This window comes from Microplitis mediator, chromosome 5 (genome assembly GCF_029852145.1).
Source record: "Microplitis mediator isolate UGA2020A chromosome 5, iyMicMedi2.1, whole genome shotgun sequence".
Lineage (NCBI taxonomy): Eukaryota > Metazoa > Arthropoda > Insecta > Hymenoptera > Braconidae > Microplitis > Microplitis mediator.
Genome location: NC_079973.1, coordinates 3880136 through 3902614, shown reverse-complemented (window position 1 = coordinate 3902614; position 22479 = coordinate 3880136). Strand labels below are relative to the sequence as shown.

Genomic DNA, 22479 nt, shown 5'->3' with positions numbered 1-22479 from the left:
AGGGTCAACTCGAGTTGACTCATTGACAAATAAATTATTTATAAATATATTTATTAAAATCAAATTTTAAAGACAAATTTTTTCCCAATGCTCTCCTTTTTTATTTGCAATAAATTTTATGTAATAAATATGAATATTTAAATGAATGCAGAAATTAAATTTCCTTTTCTTTGCATAATACGATTAGTGCTTTATATATGCTAGTATTTGTTAATTAATTAGTACTACATAATTATGAAAATTACAATTGTTTCTCAAAAATTTCAAAAATAGGGTTATCAAATACGGAAGATTGGGACAAAATGAGCCTCTGGGGTAAAATGGGCTTACATTTATATTACATATAAGCTCTTTTTTCTTAATAGACCCATTTTGCCCCACTCTCCCCTTTCAATACATCAATCACTAAGTCGCTACTCGATGGCAATCAAATTTTTATTAAGAAATTTTTTTCGTCGTACAAATCCTCTTCTCTTCCAATCCCAATACAAATTAGTCTCGTATACTGACAAACTATTCTGTAGTGGTTATTTATATGTTGACGTCATCTCTCGAATTGGTTTAATATCTGCGAATGCTAGACCGGTATAAATTGATAGACAGACATCGCGAGTAAATATTTTCAGATTTTTGCGTCCCCTTTCCCTGAATTTGCTTCGCGAGTTTAATATTGAACAGTGCGCGATTAAAAAGAAATAGACAAGTGACAGTAACACCGACAGGCTATAAAAAAATATATACATAGATAAACAATAAATTACTGACATCGCGGTGTCAGATTAAAAATCCAATAAAGTCAAACTATTTTTTAATTATAAATTTAAAGTTCTTCAATTTTTCCATTTTTAAAACTTTTGACGTTGTGGTCTAGAGTGAGGGTTTTACCTGCAGAAAATTTGTTGCGGTTTTAGCAGTTTGATTTTTTTTTAATCGCATTATTGACTTGAATTGAATACTAAAAACAATAATGAATAATATCGCGCCAAATTTTAAAATTAAAAAAAAAACAATTTTTATTGAAATTAAAAAGTTTAATTAATAAATTACTTGACTTTATGCTCGTTAATTACTTTAATTTAATAAAAGACAATGTAATAATAAAAAAAAGTTAATAGAATTTTTTTTTAATATAAAGTGAAAAAAAATTTTTAGTAAACTTTAAATTATCAATTAATCAAATGGACCAAGTTAATTTTTCACATTAAGTCAAATCACCTTTAATTACTTGAGAAGTTATAATCGTCTGACATTATGTAATTTTTTTTTGAGAACAGAGTTTATTAAAATTTTTTTACTCATAACTTTCAAATGATTTCTTTACCGTAAAATTCAAAGACCGGATTTAAAAAAATTATTTTAAAAATAAAACAATTATATAATTAAAAAAATATAAAAATTACCATAAATATTTTTTCTCGACTTTAGAACGTAATGCTAATAAATCACCACTTAAATTTTAATAGGTCGTAACCTAAGTGATGACTTTATAACCGCTGAGAAATGTTTATTCTTACATATATGTGTATACATTAAAGTATGATTTATAGTTTTTTTTATGAATTAAATTATTTGAAGCTGTGATTATTAAATAAATAAAGAAATGATATAAATTATAATTAGTAATTTATAAATTTAATAATAATATATATCATTATTCATTATAATATATGTAGATAAATGCGCTTATGCAGCAGAAAATTAATTTACAACAAAATTATGCTGATCCGTAGAATTGTCTTGAGGGTAAATGACTATACCGGGGATAGAATAATGACACGACAGATACAATTTAGTAACAGAGAAGACTTAAATTTTATTAAATTGTTGAGTCGAATGGTATTGGTTTTCTTGTTCTTTGAAATATCCTCCAGGCATTTCTTTTAATGTCTCGTTTTCCGAGGTCACGGATTTAGACATCTATCCCTCGGGGGATTTCGCGATAAAAAATTTCCGTTAAAGTTTATATGCTAAATTTTTTTTTTTATTCTATGAAAATATTTATTGAGTCATACATATATTTTTCTTATTTTATATATGCACATATAAGTATACATGCGGAAAGGGCAAAATGGACCCCCCAAAAATTTGTATAAGTTTGAATTACATGAACAATATTAGTGCGTTTTTTTTTTTAATTTTACATGAGAGCAATATAGACATCATGGGGTAGTTTGGGCCACTTATAATTTGTTATGAAAAATTTTCAAATTTAAAAAAAATTAAACTTGAAATTTTTTTAGAAATTATGATTTTCCCTATCGCGATATAATAAAATAAATATGAGATTGAATTATTATTAAAATTGATATTTGAATTATAATTTAAATATTTATTGGCAAATAAAGAGGACACGTCAATTTGAAATGATATAAAGTAGACATTTAGCAGTTTCTCTAACATGAATCCAATAACTTGGATTATTATCCATCACTTCCGGTTTATCTGGTAGTAATATCCGAAATGTCGATGAAATACGCGATAATATCTCTTGGTTGGCTGTGAGTGTGTCAATATTTATATCCGGTGTGACCCTCATTCTCGACTTATATTCATTTGTGTAATGAAATAAACTAATAGATTATGTATGCTCATTTATATCGAAGTGACAAATAAATATAAAGCGAAAAAAAAAAAAAAAATAACAATAACAAATATGAAAAGGTTTTTATTTGATTTGTCCCTTGTCTACCTTGAGTTTTATATTTTATGTGACTTTACCAGAATTGACTGTCGAGTTCTTACCCTTGGGCTTTTTTATCATTTATTTTTTATCGTGACATCATGTCACGATTACAATTTTTAGGTCATTTTTTTTTTTTTTATATATTATTTTTGTCAAAGGGGTTTTTATGTTCATTGATAATAAACTTTCTATTATGAATAATAAATTTCAGTTAAATATGCATAAGTTTGTCATATATTTTTCTATATCCAAAAATGATAAATTTTATTTTTATCAAAATTTATTAGTTTTTTCCATCATTTTTCTCCCATCAACGACAAAGTCGATTTTATAACCAAACAGGTTTTTATTCAAATTTTTATTTTTTATCAAAATCTTTTTTGAATTATAAATTTTTCTTCCCTCTTTGGTTTCTTATTGAAATCATAGTATCAATTTTTTTTTTTTTATCTTTGATAAAAATGGGCCTTAAAAAAAAACTAAAATAAATATTTTATCATATTCGTTAAAAATATACTTTACCTATACTTTACATTTAACATTTATTCTGTTAAATCAACACAAAAAAGTGTTAAATATTTAACACAAAAATTTTTAACACTAAGTTTTTTGACGCAATGACACAAAATTTTTTACTGTGTAACTATATTTTATTATTAACTCGCAACAACAGTATTAATGTTGTCTCCTGTTGCAGCTGCAGGAAAATCCTGTTGCTACAACAGGATTTTTTCCTGTTGCTGTAACAGTAAATTTTTTTCCGTCTATTATTTAATTTTCTGAGTGTATAGTAATAAACTATAATTTAACACCATTTTCAAAATTTAAAGTGCGTGTAGTAAAATTTTATTTTGTCAATAGAGAATACCCAACTTTAGTCCCTATTGCGCAAATCACAATAAATTTTCAATAATTGTTATTACCATTTATTTTTATATTACATACAATTGATTTCAATATTACTCAATATCCACAATATCTAATTATCACAAAGCTGAAACTGTCTGCCGCAGATATTTGTAAAGCGCAATTACATATACAATATATCTATATATTATGTACATGTTTATAGTTCAGTATATACTCGCGGCAAACAATTTCAGCTTCATCCAATTGTTTGTTCATCAAACAAATATTATAATCAAAGAAAGGTCGTTCACATTCACAAGTATTGCAATAAAAAAATCGGTCTATCGAGCCTTGAGCTCGAAAATATTGTTGTGAATATATTTTCGAGCTCTTCGAGCTTGAATAATACTTTTGTATGCCGTTGTTTTTGAAATAAAACGTTTTTTACCATTTTAGAACCTCAAAACGTCAAGATCTCTTAGAAATTCGATTTTCGAAAATCGGACTGAAACTAATTACTTCTCGAATTTTTGAAAATTTCCAAATTTCTTAGCGGGAAGTTAAAAATTCAAATAAAATTTAACTGTCAATACTCAAAATAGCGAATTACTATTAAATATTCGGGCGATTTTTGATGTTTTTTCTCTGTCTAATTAAAATAGAAAATATCTAATTAGTAATGAGTGGAATCAGATAATAATTTACGGATTGAAAATTTATTTGCTCGTAATTTTTTTGTTTTGAAAAAAAAAGTCGGTGTTATTATTAAATTTAAGAAAATCATTAATCAGGTGAAGCTTTTCACAAGCATTGAATTACCGATGCTTGAATAGATGAATCAGAGATATAATGAATATATCTAAAGATATCGAGGAGCGTCGATCATGAATATAAATTTTATTTATTTTTTTTCCTTTATATAAAATATTTTTTTTATATTGGGATTTACAGCACCGTCTTTTAGGAAAAATATAAATCTTATGTCGTGTATGCACGTTCTTGAAAAATATTTTGTGCACGAGCTCGAGGCGCGAGGAAGTAAAATGTATATAAGTACATACTGCATGTACTCGTACATTGATGTCTTTGACGCTGCCAGAGGGTAACGCCCAACTATATAATACATAGATGCGGATAATCTTGACGTCTTGATACTACCCAGGAAATATTTAAATTCTTAAAAGAAAAATATTCTCATCCGGTGTGCTCTCAATCCTTAAATTTAATATCAAATATTTTCACCTCAATTTTAAATTTTATATTTATTTTAAATAATTAAAATTTGTTTATCTTAAATCATTGGTCGTTACTTTGAATAATGAGACTTATTATCAACTTTGTTAATTTTTTTTTTTACAAAATCGAAGCTACTGGAACTTCATTTTAGAATAAAAAATTAATTACATTTTATTTTATCAAATTAGGCCTCAATTAAGTATTCAAATTTAAATTCCTGACGCATAAAAGTTTTGCTACTGATAAGATCAGATAAAATAAATTATCCGCAGAAAGTTTCTAAATAAATTAAGAAAAATAATTGAAGCGAATAGTTTCGAAGAGGGAATCGAACCCGGAACCTTTCGGTCACGGACCGAGTGCTCTGAAAATTAACATTAAATTTTGGTTATCAATTTCCCTTTAGGACGTTATCGAATGTAGGAGGAGAATATAATTTACCAAGTTCGTGGAGCGTAAAAATTATTTGAATATCGATTTTTTTAATTAACTACTATTCGATTTTATAAACTTTTACTGACGCTCATAAATTATTTTATTTTTGCTTTAATTATTTAGTATTTTAATCAAATTTTATATTGCAATTAATATAAAATGACAATTTATCATAATTATCAATTTGAATTAATAATCAATTTTTGGAGTTAATTATAATTATTGTCGATATTTTAATATAAATTATAATCGTATATGTTTATTGTTAAAATTTTATATTTTCAATTGCAATTTGAGTAAAGTTTGACATAATTTGAAAATTTAAATTATTTAATACCTTCCTAAGGTTTAAAAAAGGGGACAAGTTAGTCGCTGTGTTTCTCTGAGACTCCTGAGAAGAGTTTATTAGTTTTCGAGCACTTGAAAGACTTAAATATTCAGATTTATAAATTTTTTGTCTCATTATCAAGTCACAGAGTTGAATAAGCTGTTGAAATAAAATAAGATCTGTAAATAAGCCAGTGCAAAATTTTTTATAGGTCAATGTAGATGAAGCACTTTGCATAATTATCTTTAAATTATTCAGACAAGCTTTGTGTTACAAAATTTTACACAATTTAATTATACTTAAGTAATAAAAACATTCCTAGTGGAAAACCTAGGAAAATGGGATGCTAAAAAATCATACACTTTTTTCATTTTGATGCGTTGGATTGTTCAGATTCAAAGAAAATAAGACTAATTTTCAACTGCCACACTGAAAGAACAATTTATCTGAGCCAAATGAGATTTGTTTCAGGCAAATAAATCCCATATTTGAATAGACCCAATTAGTGTATTTGAGACAAAGATATGGCTCATTTGGATGAAATAATGATTTGCTTATAGTTAACAAATCTTTATTTGGACTTTTTTTTCAACCAAGATTTGTTAACTATAAACAAATATATATTTGAATGAAATAAATGATTTTGTTCAGTCAAATAAATCTATTTATTTGGCTCAAATAAATTGTTCTCTCAGTGCATTACCAAATTTTTTTTTTACTATCGCACAAAATTGAGAATTTAAAAAAAAATTTTTACCAAAAGTTTAAGTGGTCGCTTTCTTTGGAACAAAAATTTTCGTACATGTGCAGATGTAGATGCGCACTTTCTGCGCTCATTCCGAATGCTTAAAAAATTTGAGTAGATTTCTATTACACAGATCCCAAATATCTAGAATTTTTAGGGATTTTCTATGAGATTTCTTAGACGCCGATCTTGGTCAAAACTACGGCCCCAATAAGTAAAATAATTCCAGTAAATTAACGTACAGTGAAAGATAAATTTTTACAAACCCAAAAACAGTGCACACCAACATCTGCGCAAGCGTGAAAAAAATTTTTTCCAAAGAAAGCGACCAGCATCTGACTATACTGATCTCTCTATGCCAGGATGTGTCCATACTTTACATTAATTTCAACCCAAAAATTTATTGTTCTGCATTATCACCTAATTTAGGAAAAGAACATCTAATTCTTCATGAGTGAAATTACGCGTGCGACATTTCTCTTTCTTAGTAGAGACAAAAGTAAAACAAATACTCACAATATTTTAGAAGTTAATCAGCTTAAAAGCTGTAGCTAAAGTTATGCATTAAATTAAAATAATAAGTTAAATATAATTAAAAAGAATAAGTAAAATTTACTATTTGTACAGTAAGTAATGTAAGGCAAAGTTACACATTTCGGATGAAGTAAAGAAAGAATAATAAACGTGAATGTAATTTACACATAGCATTATTTCAAAGTAAACGAGAATAGAAGACAAGTATCATGTCTTAAAGTACCAGCAGTCTAGGTCGTTAGTACAGTTTTGTACATATACATGCAAGCTGTCTAGTTAGTTGGCAGCATAGCATGAACGCAGTTATATGGTATAGAGCTTTAGTGCGACAGTATAGTAGCAGTACTACTGACGACTACTACTACTACTAGTGCTACTGCTACTTATACTACTACTTCTGCTCCTGCTTTTACTTCTACTTCTACTTCTACTACTAATACTGCTGGTTTATACGAATGCTGCTGACTCAAAAAGGGGTAATGCCGCACTGTGTGCAAGTCTCGGGTAAACAGTCGGTCGACTGATAACTTGTAGAGACCAAGCAATATCGTGTACCCATGCCCTTCATACCCTACCTATACTTGCACGTATCCAGATACCTATACTAGATTATACCGCAGACTGAAGTGCACTATATACTCTATAGCACACCAGTAAAGCCGGAAAGCGCTAGTCTGCGGTGTCAGTAGAGACACAGAGGAGTTTGATATCCAAGTGTTGCCCTTGAGTTTGTAACCAATATCTATATATACATATATATGTATATCTGTGTCGATTTATATACAATAGATATATTTATAGTGTCGAGTCTGCCAGAGATATCTGTTTACTTTTGGCTTATAAATCTTTATTCGACCTTTAGTTTACAGATACGCTATTTTTTTTTTTTTTTTTTATGCATAACCACATAAATTTTTGACCCGAGATATATTTATTTGGTTGAATGTTTAGGTTTCAAGTAGTTTAGAAGTCAAGTCACAACATTTGATCTTTTTTTTTATTCGTTTAAAAAATTCATGTTCTGTAGAGCTTTGAAAATTATGTTCTAAAATTTTGCACTGTCAAATGTTCGAGTAACAAATAACACTATTTATCCAGCTGTAAGTATACCACTTATTCAACTAGTGGTATACTTACACATTGTAAAAAAAGGAGTTAATTTTACTCCAAGAGGATTAAATAAGTAGACAGTCATCTGCTCTGAATTCACTCTGAAAATTTTTTAGAATGTAGCTGATTTCTAGTGCATGCTCACTAATTTGGACACAGAAAAAAATAATTTTTTGGCGCAAGAAATCCTTTTTTTCTGTGCAGTGAATTTCACTAATTCATTTTCAGAGAGCATTATTGTAGTAAAACATCGTAGTAGCATGTACTACAATATGTAGTAGAGGGTACTACACGAAGAGAAGTTTATGGTAACCGTTCCTAGTACGTTTATGAAATATCATCCCACACCGTTATGGTAATGATTACTTGGAATTATGGGATATAGGCCCATACTTTATGGGAAAAGTTTCCATAAGTATGGGAACAATCCCGATCATTATGGTAACAGTTCCCATATCGCATGTGAAAGAATTATGGTAATGGTTACCATATAGGGGAGGGTGGGGCAGAGCGGCCCCCCTAAGCCAATTATTATTTTTTGTGGCTTTCAACCATAAGATCACTTTACTTTTATCCTATTTCGAACAAATTTATGGACATTTTGCCAAAATTCTGAAAAAAATTTTTTTTTTTTTGTGGGGCAGAGCGGCCCCCCTTCAAAAAGTGATAAAAAAAATTTTTTTTTCGTTTTTTCTTTTTTTAAATTGTTTTCATCATTAAGAATGTATTTCTTTCTCTTGACAACTATTTTTGGTTTTATATTACTCGAAAAAAATTTTTTAAAGCGTAAAAAATCGTTCACTCTCGATTACCTTAATTACTAATTGTTATTTAATAAAAAAAAAAAATCAATTCTATAATTTTACTTTATTTCAAAAATTTATCAACTAAAAAAAAAATTTAATTTTTATAAATTTTTAGTGACCAAATTTACCTCTTACATAAAGAAACGGCCGAAAAATATGAAAAAATAATTTTTTCGGAAGTTTCGGCTGGTCCATTTTGCCCCAGGTGTTATGCGTAGGGCTAGAAATGTGGAATTATAATAATTTTTTTTTAATTTGACGATAAAAATATGAAAAAATCACTTTTTCAGAATTTTGGGCTTGTCCATTTTGCCCCAAATGTCATGCGTAGGGGTAAAAATGCGCAAACATATCGGATTTATAGTAATAAGTCAAAAAAAAAAAAATTTTTTTTTTGGTCAAAATTTTAGGGGGGCCGCTATGCCCCACCCTCCCCTATATGGTGATGGTTATCTTTTTCATTTGAAGGCTGATATCTCAGCAGCAAATTGTTGTACAGAGAAACAAAAAAAAAGCAAATTAGTGCTGAATAAATTTCCTAAACAAGTCATGAATTGATTTTTCTGAAAAAAATTTTCCCGGCCCCGTAGACTCAAAATACAAAACCAAAAAATTAAAAAAATGTTGTCTCGAGCTATTTCTTATGACTCCGAAAAAACCGTGGCTCAAAAAATTATTTTGCTGGGAGATCTTTGAACTAGAAATTTCAAGCTTCATTTTGCTTTTTTCATTTTTTCGATACGATCATTTTTACGAAAATACAGCGTTCCAAATATCACTCAAAAATTTATAAAATTTTCTTGTTCCTTTAATTTTTTGAATAAGTGTATAATATATATGGGTGCCGTTACCATGCATTATAGGAACCATTCCCATAATATATTGTAATTGTTACCATAAATTTCTCTCCGTGTACATAAATAGTACTGACAACTAAATATTGTAGTGAACATTGATGACTGTAATTGGTGTTACTACAAGTGTGGTTGAGTTTATCCCAAGCTGGTGCTGGCATTTCTTTACCCCAACTTGTAGTTACCTCAACTACAGCTGCTGTTGTGGCAACCACAATTTTTTTCCTTCTCAATAACTAAATACCAAAGTCAAAGTTGTTTCGACTAGCTGAATTATTTTTGAACAAGTAGATCCACCGTAGCCATTTTTTTACTTTTAAGAAGCATAAATATTTTTAATTAAATGACTTTCCAATAGATAGTATGCATACATTTACTAACTGCATTTAATAATAATTAGCCACACGGGTATTTTTAAAATTTATTTATTAAATATTTAAATCTGTCTTTATTTTCGGGCAGAATTTAAAATTTATATATCATTTGGTATTTTCATTTTAAATTTTCGCGGTTCTTAAAATATACTTTTTCTCGTTTGACGGTAATAAAATGTTGCAAATTAGTATAATTTAAGTCGAGAGATCGACTTTAAATAACAAACATACTTGAAGATAGACCGCTCTAATTGGAGAGCGAGTAATGTAGATCAAAGTGTGTACTTAAATAGTACTACCGAGAAATGAAAATCTCCGCTTCGAGTTTGAGGTGTGCAATGTCGTCACTGAATAATGCGCTTAAATGACATAAATATTAAATTTATTTCCAAGTTGCAGATCGCTTTCGCAACTGTCAATTATAAATCATACAATAATTATGCTCTTAAGTAATTATTCAAATAATTGATATCGCAAAAAAGCGGCTTATATTCTGACGTCAATGTAAATATTTTTGTAATACTGTATTATGCCTTCAGTGACGTAGTATAAAAACTAATCAGGCACTTGTTTAAAGAATTTTTGAATATTTTGTAATTCTAATCATGAAAACAAATATAAATATTTCACAGAGAATAACGAAATTACATTTGTGGTTACATTTATTAAGAAAATAAAGAGCCGTTTTAAATTGATGACGTAATGAAGTTTGTTTCGAATAGGATTACCGTGTAAATTAAATTATTCGAATTACTAATGGCGAAGACAACAACCGTGACTACAATAGATGACATGAATTGAAAGGAAAAATTTTATAAAAGTTCTGCGATGCTAAATATTTAAATTTGAATTAATAATGAAGCTTTAATTAACACTAAATGCCCACACTGATCTCCTAATAATGCAGATTGCAAAATTAATAATTATCATTATCATAAGCTTAGTGGGCAGCCAGCAGATTAATTAAACCGCGAACTAGATAAAGTAAAGAGTAAATAAACTTTTTAAATTAAAAAAAAATTTTTGATTACAATTAAAAATTTTTATTATTTTTTTTTTTTAGGTATAATGTAAAAAAATTTGCGGAATAAACGCGGCGTTAAATTTACCCCAAAGGGAAGTTTATTTTAACACTAAAACTCCGAATCGGAGTGAATGTAGATTGAAAAGAAATCCAGATCACTAAAGCTAAACTCCCTATTTACTACTTTTCCGAAGTAATTTTTTGTAAAAACTCCGGAGTTCCGAGTGACGGAGTAAATTCAGATTAAAATAAAATCGTGTACCTGAAGATCGGAGCATTTTTCACGCAACGATCAGGAAAATAATTTATGTAATTTGACTCTAAAAGTGACTTGAAGGGTAGTTGAAGGTGACCTGCAATTTTCGTTCGATATGCGAAACATTTCAGAAATCTAGATCCAGTAGATTTTTTTTTCTAATTCGTTTTTCACATTTTCGTTCCGCGAAAAACGTTCTGATCTTTAGGAACACATAAAATCCGGCAGTGTTACAATTCTACTCATAACATCTCTACTCAAGGGAAGTAGCTACAACTCTACTCACTCACAACTTCACTCAGCCTCAACTCTACTCACAGTTTTTTTACTCAGTTATATCTTTACTCAGCTACAACTCTACTCACAAAGAATTGCTATTTTATCGATAGGCTAAAATAAGTACGTGAGTAGAGTTGAAGCTGAGTAAATATAGAACTGAGTAGAGTTAAACCTGAGTAGAATTGAAGTTGAGTCAAGTTGTGAGTGAGTAGACTTGTAGCTATTTCCTGTGAGTAGAGATGTTGTGAGTAGAATTGTAACCCTGGCTAAAATCCGTCATCGCTCCGATTTCACTCCCTATTTTTTCCAGTGTATCAGCGAAAAGTAAACAATTCAGCTTAATCATGATCTAAAAAGAACATACTTTTTTTGTAGCGCCTCATTTTATCCGCCCCTATGCTGAATTCAAACAATTGAATAAAATTCTCAATGATGTTATCACTCCAGTACAGAGAGTATCTAATTTACATATTTTACTTTAAATGACCGTTTGTGCAATAGTTAATGAAGCTTTTTAACATAATCACTGATTTCATCAGTTCCTGATAAACTAATTAGCAATTAATCCTATCGATTGGTGAAAATACCTGTGCCGACCCAATAGTTAGGATTAGTCGTTTTCCAATACAGTCTATCTTTCGATATACATATATTTATATATATAGATATACAATCTAACTCTCGAGAGGGCGTGTAACGTCACAGGTTACGCCTCTCTCAAGAGGATATTGTCGCCGACATACATGAGAGCGATACCCGCGATAACTAATGGCATTTTGTCCCACGAGACTTTTGTTATTTCAAACTCCAAAGTGCACAGTTCCATTTATTTTTTTCACTACAATTGTTTCGAACTTTTTTTAGTACTTAGCTAATTCATCATTTTAGACTTTACTTCATGTTTAACGTACGTTAGTATTTTATTTTTATTTTTCTATTGAATTAACAATTTTTTGTTGCACACCGCGGTCGCTAAATTTGCATTTATTTTCGCTGAATGATGAAATTCGTCGTTAGTGTAACAAAAGTGATGAGGAATGTAGAGAAAAAAAAAAGGTTCCGATGGATTTCGTTGGCACGCCGGACATCCAACGGTGCTGTAATAGAATTTCATATAATTGGATCACGCGGATCGATGCCTCCTTCCGGTATGATGAACGCAACGCGCAAGTCTGCGTTGTTGTCTACATAACACATAGTTAATTTTTTACTTTTTTTATTTGTGGGTATGAGGCAAGAGGGTGATTTATTTATATATTTATATTTTTATACTTTTTGACGAATTCGTAACTTCATTCACGTACGATAACTTTTTCATCTGAGTCTCAACGACGTTAGAGGTAACTTGCAAAGGATGTTGAGAGAATTTCAAGTGAGTTTGTAAAGAAATCTTGAGTTAGGGTGTAGTTATATATTGATGATGCCATGGAGTGAATGGAGCGATGGTGTCTGACAAATACTGGGCATTACTACTTTGTAGAAATAAATATTATTGACTTTGATGTTTTTAATCATTTTTGTATTTATCGAATTTTATTTAGTATCTGGAAACTTTAAAAGTTTATATACGATACTATTAAATTTATTTGTTTGCATTTTTGAATAATAATTAGGCAGTTAATTTATTTTTTGAAAAAAAATTTTAACATTAACAGAAATGAAAATTTTTGAAATATTCGAGAAGTTGCGAAGATGGAAAAAATATGTAATTTTGAAAATACAGTAAATTATAATAGAATTAGCAAATGATGACTTAGAAATTTTGAATTATTTAGTAGAAAAAATGAAAACAGAAATTTTGAAAATTGTCATTCATTTGTACGGCTCAGAAATAAAATAATTTTTACAGTTTCGAAGTAGAGGGAATTGTAATGATATTTGAAACTGTAATAAATCTTGGATGTAAATTTAATTATTCCACTATTCTTTTTTCCGAGTACAGTAAATTATAGTAGAATTAGTAAATGATGACTTAAAAATTTTGAATTATTTAGTAGAAAAAATAAAAACTTGATAATTATAATTGTTAAAAATATTTTTTACTAATACTGATCGATAAAATTTATATTTAAGAACAAATGTCCGTCTGAAGATGAGAGACATCGGATCAAAATATTAAAAAATAAATTTAAAAAAAACCGCGAGGCTAATTATTATTTAATTTAGCTAGTAAATGTATTAGAAAGCATACTGTCTATGGAAAGTTTTTTTCTACTGTTAAACTGTGGGGTTTTTGTTACAAATCGCCAGCTTACGGTTAAATTTGATAGCAACCCTACAAGAACCCGTGAATTTGTCGCGCGACTTTGATTAATTGTATCTTTTAAACTACAAGGCAACAAAATTAATATTTTTTTTCGAGATCCATAAAAGTGACATCTTTTAAATAAATACAAAAAAAGAGTCGACTGTGGTGACTTGGCTTCTAGACTACTTTAAACTTGTTTAGTAAAGGCTGGATTAAAATAAACAATAATACTCAAACAATAATTAATTATAAATTTTTAAAGTCTACTCTACAATAAAGTTGATTAAATATTGATTAATCTATTGCTATTATTTTATCTCCAATAGAGTTATCATTAACATTAAAAAAATCAAGTTATTTCCAGAACTCAATACTGGTGTGCAGCACACCCGAGTAATAAAAAAAATCAATTTAAATAATTTTCCTAATTAATAGCTCATATTTAACTTAAAAACCCGAAAGTAATAGTTAATGCTCTAAGAATTTTAATATTCAGTTCAAATAAAAAATCTAAGTATTTAAAATTAATACAATACTGTAATAAAATACTGGTGTGCAAAAAGTAAAGTGAGATATTCTGCGCAAATATCAAAAAAATCAAAAACCTTTACAATTCAAAACAACAAAATAAAATACATTCATATTTTAACATCTTTATTTTTCGTACAATCGCGTAATATTAAACGGTTTTATATTTCAATCATAGTTGTACAAACAACTCGCATCATATCTACAAATGTCCTGAATTTTTTCCCACTGTATTGTAAAAGTTTCAATATCGTTTTCAATTAAATGTAAAAGTTACAAAAACCTACAACTCTACTAAATGAAAAAAAAAAATCAATAAATAAATAAACTCGGCAACATTGCCAAGTTTTTAATATTTTTACAAGAAAATAAATGAAAAAAAAGGCAATTAATTTATATTTTTGCTATTATTCTTCACTGTTTGTTCACGTTTAACGTTTATTTATTTTTGTCAGCAATTTACCGTTGATGTTATTTATTTTATTTATGTAAACGATATCAACTAATTTGCTTATGCTCATGAACCGCGTAAACCAGCAGAACAAGCATTACATAACAAGCGAACAAAAATGACACTTGAATGTACGAGAACGTGTGTAATATGTAATATTTAATGTCTAATATTTAAATACCAGTTTACAAATATAAGTACTGTAGTAACTGTTATTTAAATGTTTTTTTTTTTTTACTACAGAGAATTTTTAAAAGTATTTTTGAAATTAAAAATAAATTACCGCTCTCTTTCTCTTAACTCTTATAAATAAATTTTGACAAGGCGAAATTGTTTTATTTTTAGAAATATTTTATTGGCTGTCATACTTATCAGACATTAAAAAAATAATCAAACTTTGAATTACATATATTATTTTTGATATTTATTTATGTTGATGATAAACAAAAAGAATGAGAACTTTTAAATTTATAAGTATTGGTAATTAATAATAATAATAATAAATTAAGGTGACTATAAGTCATTCCAAAGGATTACATTATTAATTACAATACCGTAAAATCGGATTACTGAGTCATTTTGGAAGCTTAACAAAATAACTTAGTAAATACGAATATTATTTAGGAAAAATTTTTTTTTATTACCGTCGAAAGTTAGTCAGCTTATAATTTATACTTTACGTATGGCTTCGTTTTAAATAAATTAGTAGTCGACCAAAGTAACGCAGACGAGGGTACTTTAGCCCTTGGTTTTTGATAATATGTAGAATTAATAAATATGAGACAGAGATGGAAGAAATACGATAAACTTGTGGTAGATATAGATTAAATAATATTATTATTATATGATCCTGAAGTTAGCCGAGGTCTAATAATTTTAGATTTTTTTTTTAAACAGTAAATTAAAAAAAAAAATATTTTAAAAAATTGCACCGATAGTTTCTTAGATTTTCTATATGTGCATTTTTTAGTTTTCTTTTTTCTGTAATTGAATGGTTGAAAAAAAAAATCCGGAAATTTTTAATTGTCGGTTAACTTCAGAATCATTATTATTATCATTTATATTCAAACAATATTCCTTTAACTTCCCGCTATAAGAATTAAAAATTTTTCAAAAAAAGGGAAGTTATCAGTTTCGGTTTGATTTTGAAAAATCGAGTTTTCTTCAGATTTCGGCGTATTGGGGTCCTAGGAAACTTTTGACTATTTCTGGATAGACATCCGGCTGCGTGTGTGTGTAAACTTTTTTTGTCGTACGATATCTTTTGAACGAATGAACCGATTTAAACATTCTTGGCGGCAATCGAAAGGGCTCACCAAGACTTAGAACTTATTAGATTTTTCGGTCGATCGGTCGAGTAGTTTATAAGTTATACAAAAAATAAAAGCTCGAAAACAGCGAGAAGTTTTGGGGTTGACCCTCAGGGTCAACCAGTTTGCAGATTTTTTTTTTGCATTTATATTTTAAAAAATTCTACTATTTGTTTTTATTTTCATTTTTGTTCATTTCAATGCAATAAAAAAAAAAGTGTCAAAACTTTTTACTGATACTGTACACTATAACTTAACAATAATAATAGTAATACAAAATAATAATAATAATAAATTTTAAATAAATTGATTCGAAAAAAAAAAGTAAATAAGTCAATATTTGTAATCACATTTAATTAAATAAATATAAAAAAAATTTAATAATAATAATTGCAATACGAACCTTGAAGCATTAATAGTAAACATAGTTTCAATAGAGTGCCCATCTATAGCACCACTGAGTAGATATTGTAGTGCGATAAGTGCGATAACAACGCAAGCGAGCGCCTTGTAAAGGTGGGCTCGGTGCCACGATGCCACGGGTGCAGCCACAGACATCGCACCCGGTAAGACACCATAACTTCCTCCTATCGGCGGAAGTTATGTCTCCTCACTTTCATTATTTTCCTTATTTCTTATATTTATTCCCAAGCCTATTATCAACTTCAATGCACTCACACATCACTCGTATCCCTGAAACCAAAGATAAAAAAATTATTTATTTATTTATTCAATATTATTATTATTTTTTTATTAAAAAAAAAAAAAAAAACGGGAATACTGTATTATGATTTAATCTTGCTAGATATTTTATTGCACAAGTGCACAAGTTTTATGCGGAGTACAGAGCGTGACAAATTACGTCACGTGACGGTACTAGGCCAAGGATTTAAAAAAATCAACCGCAGAATTTTTTTCTTTATTGGAGATTAAAAAAAAAAAAAACGTAGAATGAAATAAAGAAGTGAATGAACGAATGAATGAATAAATGGAAGCGAAGGGTTTTTTTTATAAAAGGAAAAAAAGTTTTGTGGATTAAAAAATACGAAAAGTATTTGCGGGAGAATTTAAGGAACGTAGTAATTGTTAAATGGGTTGTAAGTTTTTTTCGGAATTATTAAAATGATATAGCATGCTAGAGTGACTTTAATGTAACTGAATAATATATTATCAAGTTTATGTACATATATAAATACATCAATTATATACTACATAGTATTTTATTATTAAAGAGACTAGGGCACGACGGAAAACCTCGGCAAGTAATTAATTTTCGTAGCTTTTTTTACAAAAAAATATATTTGTCATTTTTATTTATTTTTTAATTATCTGTCATTAGTTTGCGATTATTTCGACCCAGTACAGAACAACGTGTGGTAAATAGAACAGAAAATTTGAAAATTTAGTCGTTAAAAAAAATTTTTGTTTCAATGAATTGTTTCAATAGAATTTTAAAAAAGAGAAAATTTGGAAAATGGTCAACCCTGTGGGCCAACCCCAGAAATTCTTGCTCATTCTGAGCTTCATGGGCTATAACATTATTTTAGATAAATTTTCGAGCTCTTCCTACACAGAAAAAAAGAATTTTTTGGCGCAAGAAATTTTTTGTGATATATATTGAAAACAAAATTTTTCGTAAGACAAGAAAAAATTTCTTGGTTTAGAAAATTTTTTCTTGCTCGAAAAAAATTTATTCTCGCTCCAAGAAATTTTAAGTTTTCAATTTATAATTCGAAAAATTTCTTGAGGCAAGTAAAAATTTCTTTGGGACAAATCAAAATTTCTCGCACTAAGAAATCCTTTTTTTCAGTGTAAGATTACAAAACATCGATATTTACTAGAAACTCAATTTTTGGAAATCGAGCGAAATCAAAACTTTATTTTATTGGAAAATTTTCCAGTTGCTTAGAGGAAAGAACAATTTTTTTTTTTTATACTTTTATGTTGTTACAAACAACGTCTGATGTCCCCGAAGTCTAAAAACATTCAACTGAGGTCGTAATTTTGATCAGGATCGCCGCTAGAGGAATTCCATAGAAAATCGCTGAAAATTTTCAAATCTCATTTTTTTCCAAGTACTTTGCATAGATCTCCTTTACTTTGATGAATATGAAATTCCAAAGTATTTTGTATTTTATTCGAATTAAAATGTCTGTTTATTCATATATTTATATGATATAGTTATGAAATTGAGTAAAAGATAAATAATTATTTTAAAAAGAGTAAATCTTTTCGTAAATAAAACATTATTATTTCTCTAAAGAGACAATTAAAATTCAGTGGGAAGGGTCTTAGTAGAATTATTCGGTAGCTGTTGAGTGTCGCTGATGGTAAATGCTTATCCCCGAGAATATTTGCCTTTCATACGAGAATCTCCGCGGTATGCAAATTTAATCCTAGCTTTTGGGGAAACACGTGGTGAAATCTCAAATACATAACTCCTGGGTAAATAAAAAATATAAAAATACGTGACGTTAAATAAAATGGTAATAATAATAAAACGAGTCAAGTTATAATTGTTATTATTTTTATTTTCGTCCGGTAATTATTTTTATTTTATTATCAAATAAAAAATAATCAAAAAATTTATATTGCATTCATTGCCTATTTTTTTTTTACATAAAAGTTTTCATGAATTTTAATAAATATAATAAATTTTTTTTTTGTGCATATTATAAATTCTCTGTGACTAAAATTTAGTACAAAGTGAAATAGTTTTCAATAACTTTTAACGTTGAAATTAAAAAAAAATTGAAAATTATATTTTAGTTTTTTTTTGCAAACAATTTATCTAGTTTTTTCATTTTTGGTTACAGTAAACTCTCATAACAATACCCTAGAGCATAGAAAATATATTTTTTTTGGCTTCGTTGTAAAACTCCAGTTGATTCGACCGGAAATAGTGCTTTTAGGTCGTCGAGATGATGTCATATGACATAAAAAACATTGGGTCAAAAAGTTAAACTGAAGCGCTTTAGAAGTCTTGAAGGGTTCATATATACAACAAATTTTTTTCGTTTTGTTTTCGGACTGTTGGAATTTACTGTCGAGAACAGCTAAATTCTGTCTGTTACTCTCATTTTTCTTCTACTTTTTTTTTATTTAACAATACAGACACTGACTTTATATTTATTTCAACTCGAAATCGTGAGTTTATGCAGAGTAGAGAACAAAAAGAAAAGAGAAGTATGCACTGCGCACTGTTACCGTCGAGTTTACGGACCAGTGAAAATTGTCGGATATTGGACGACAGAAAGAATCTCGTTGTAGTACAGTAGAGAAGTAGAGATGGAAATGAAAGGAAAAACTGTTCGTGCATCGATGAATTGCGTATGCATACTATAGTACGTGATTTTATTTTTATATATTGCATTTTTTCTATGTAGGATAAAGCTTAGTAGTATTGGTTTGAGTATTAATTAAGAGTCTTTTGCAATTCAGAGTCTAAAAAAATTTCAGTATAACGAAATCATGTAATTGATTTATCTATACGTTTCCAATGTACATTTCAATTATTATTTAAATGCATGAATATTTACAGTTTTGAATCGGCGAAAATCCTTTCTAGGTCAAATGGCTGAAAGGCAGAAGATCAATAAGTTATTCTGGCTGGACCGAAAGACCGTGACCAATTGACTTGGAAATAAAATTTCATAAATTTTATTTCTTTTATTGTCAAACTATCGATTAATTTTTAATAGTCTTGTTGCTGGGTATTTTTTTAAACAGTTGTCAAGTAGTTTAAATTATTGGAATAATTGTAAAATAAAATAGAATCCGCCAATAAATTAAAGGGAATTTGTTAATTTTGTACATTCTATGGCAGAATATTTTTAATTTATTTTTAACATAAAAGCAGTAGATTTATTTTCATTTTTGCTGGTAATTTCGGAATTTTAGTTTGAACTCTTTACTCAATATTTCAACGAACGAGTAACAAAAAATATTGATTTCCTTATATTAATAGGTAACTTGAGGCACCGTAGCGCAAAAAAGCATAAATTAAATTTTAGAATAAAAAGACCTTGGGGTGGAATCGAACCGCCGACCTTTTGTAGAAATTGCTTTGACTGTCAACAAAATGTCGCCATTTCCTTGATTACTGCTTTTAATAAAATTTCTTTTAAATTTAATTTTTGATACCAATATTAGGTCATCAGAAAATTTTGATAAAAGTTTAACTTTTTAAAAATGATATTTAATCATTATTTTGTACTTTGACAATCAATTACACGGTAAAAAAAGCATGGCGTTCAACACCATGCTGGTATGGTCTCAAGACAGATACTAAAATAGTATGTGAAATATTCCAAGACAGTATTGTAACGAGTCCCAGAAGTATGGCGTTATTTACTATACTGTATAGTACTAGAGCTATTGTAGTGCTCACACGTATGCATAGCAGGCACGGCGAAACCGCATGGCCCTGAGACCCGTACTACAATGCCGAGGGCACAATGCCACTAGTTTTTTCCCGCCATAATTTCTGGCGTGTCAATCAATGTATACTCTATAGATGTCGTTAGACTAGATTTATCTGCCAGAAGCATTGTGGATACGGCAATGCAGTATGGGCCTGACGGCCATACTGACATTGCGGCGTCCGCGACAACTATTGCCAATGTTACTATTCCCGCAATGGTCGAATTATCTATGCATACAATTTTATAACCTATAAAAATCTTCGATACCATACAGTATGGCGTTCACGTCCATACTCGCACAGTAATATCCGCAAAATATTTCTTACCGTGTACTTTTAATAAATTTTAAAAGCTCGAAATTTAGTAAATTTTGTTTAAAATTAAACAAATATTTGTGTTTAGTTTTTTTCTGAGGTTACCCCATTTTTCTGGAAAGAAGAAAAAACTTCATGGCGCGTAAAATCTGTCACATTTTTTTTCATTGTTAGCGAAACTAAAAGGTGTAGGATAATCAGGATCAGAAAAGCGATTTATTTATTCAGTGTCCTAATTTAACCAGCCGTTCATTAAAAATTTTGATCATTATAAAAAATATATCACTACCGATCTATCAACCGCGCTATTTTTGAAGACTTTCAAACCTAATTAGTGATTGTCTAGATAATTCTTTCTACCAGAAATTTGATCAATTTTACTTATCATACTTTCAGAATGTCATCGTTGACGTTACTTATCATCAATCATAAATCTTGACGTCTCTAGCTTCTATAGGAGTATTTTCGTATCAAATAATCTAATCGATCAATAATAATCTTGTTTCCAATCTATAGTCTTCCTCCATAGCATGACTCTGCCTTCTGAAAACGTGCCAATTTTTCCGTCTAATCTAGGGTTATATTTATTAAATATGCAGGGTCCAATTATTGTTAAATATACATACATATATATTTATATAGCAGCTTTCTTATAAGATCGGTAAAACGGTAATTGTTATGTTATTATTATTATAGGCCACTTGAAAATTCTAATTCCACTCCAAATTATACACGTAAACAGAGTCATGATTTCCGATAACGGAATAACTTTGATCACGATTCGGTACTTTATTATTATTATTATTGTTATCTTTGCCATCAGCCTATTTACCTTGTCCTTTTACTTCTTTATCTTTGTCATGGATTAAAAAACTAGAGTATGCGAAAAAAACTTTATAAATTTTTAAAATTTTAAAAGCTTCTATATCACGAAAACTCGTCTATTATCATATTTTTTTAACGTCTGCCTTGAAAATGGTTACGGAAACTAAACATTTTTAAATTAAAAAAGTTTTTTTCTTATGCATATTCGCCTTCCGTGAAAAATTTAATTTTTTTATCTTTATCAAAATTTAAAATTTTATTGATGCTAAATGTCTGTAAGATAAATGGTAGTCATGAAAAAAACATTTTTTAAATCTACAAGTGGGAATTCAATTTAAATTTAATAAGTCGGTGTTTAGTTTAGTCTATTGATTATGTATATCGGAATATATAATATTAAATTATCTTGATATTATATCTTATGTCAATACAATCTGTTTCAAAATCAGTTCATGTGATAAATTTAATTATCAGTCTGCAGTTATTATTAATTTTTTTTTTTGACGAATTAAAAAATATGAAAATTTATTTCAAATGAATATTTATCAGGAAATGTTTAGTAAATATTTTTACTATCAAACTTATTTTATTAATTTTAGTATATATTTTTACAACATATGTTTTTAAGTTGACTTTGACTTTTGTCCAAGCAATTAATTTTAATATATCGTTATATATTTTAATTTTTATGTTCGGTCGTAAATATTTATTAATTATATTTCTAAAGTACTTGGAAAATATTTTTTACTACTACATATATATGTATATGTTTATATATATATATATATATTTTTTTTTTTTTCATTAACTAGAGTTACAAAGTAATAGGGTAATAATTTTATTTTTATCAACGACTGCGTGTTTAC

General features: G+C 28.4%; 2 protein-coding genes across 3 annotated transcripts in view; one reads left to right on the top strand and one right to left on the bottom strand.

Annotated features, from left to right (window-relative positions):
* The window catches only part of LOC130668606 (uncharacterized), a 153058-nt gene that overhangs the window by 25288 nt on the left and 105291 nt on the right, over positions 1 to 22479 (top strand). The gene's annotated exons all lie outside the window — the stretch shown is intronic.
* The window catches only part of LOC130669094 (beta-1,4-N-acetylgalactosaminyltransferase bre-4-like), a 76273-nt gene that overhangs the window by 15828 nt on the left and 37966 nt on the right, over positions 1 to 22479 (bottom strand). For both annotated transcript variants that reach the window (XM_057471785.1, XM_057471784.1), the window contains exon 2: positions 16454 to 16743. In XM_057471785.1, coding sequence (XP_057327768.1) covers positions 16454 to 16608 — 155 coding nt within the window. In that variant the 5' untranslated portion in view covers positions 16609 to 16743. The remainder of the gene's footprint in view (positions 1 to 16453; positions 16744 to 22479) is intronic.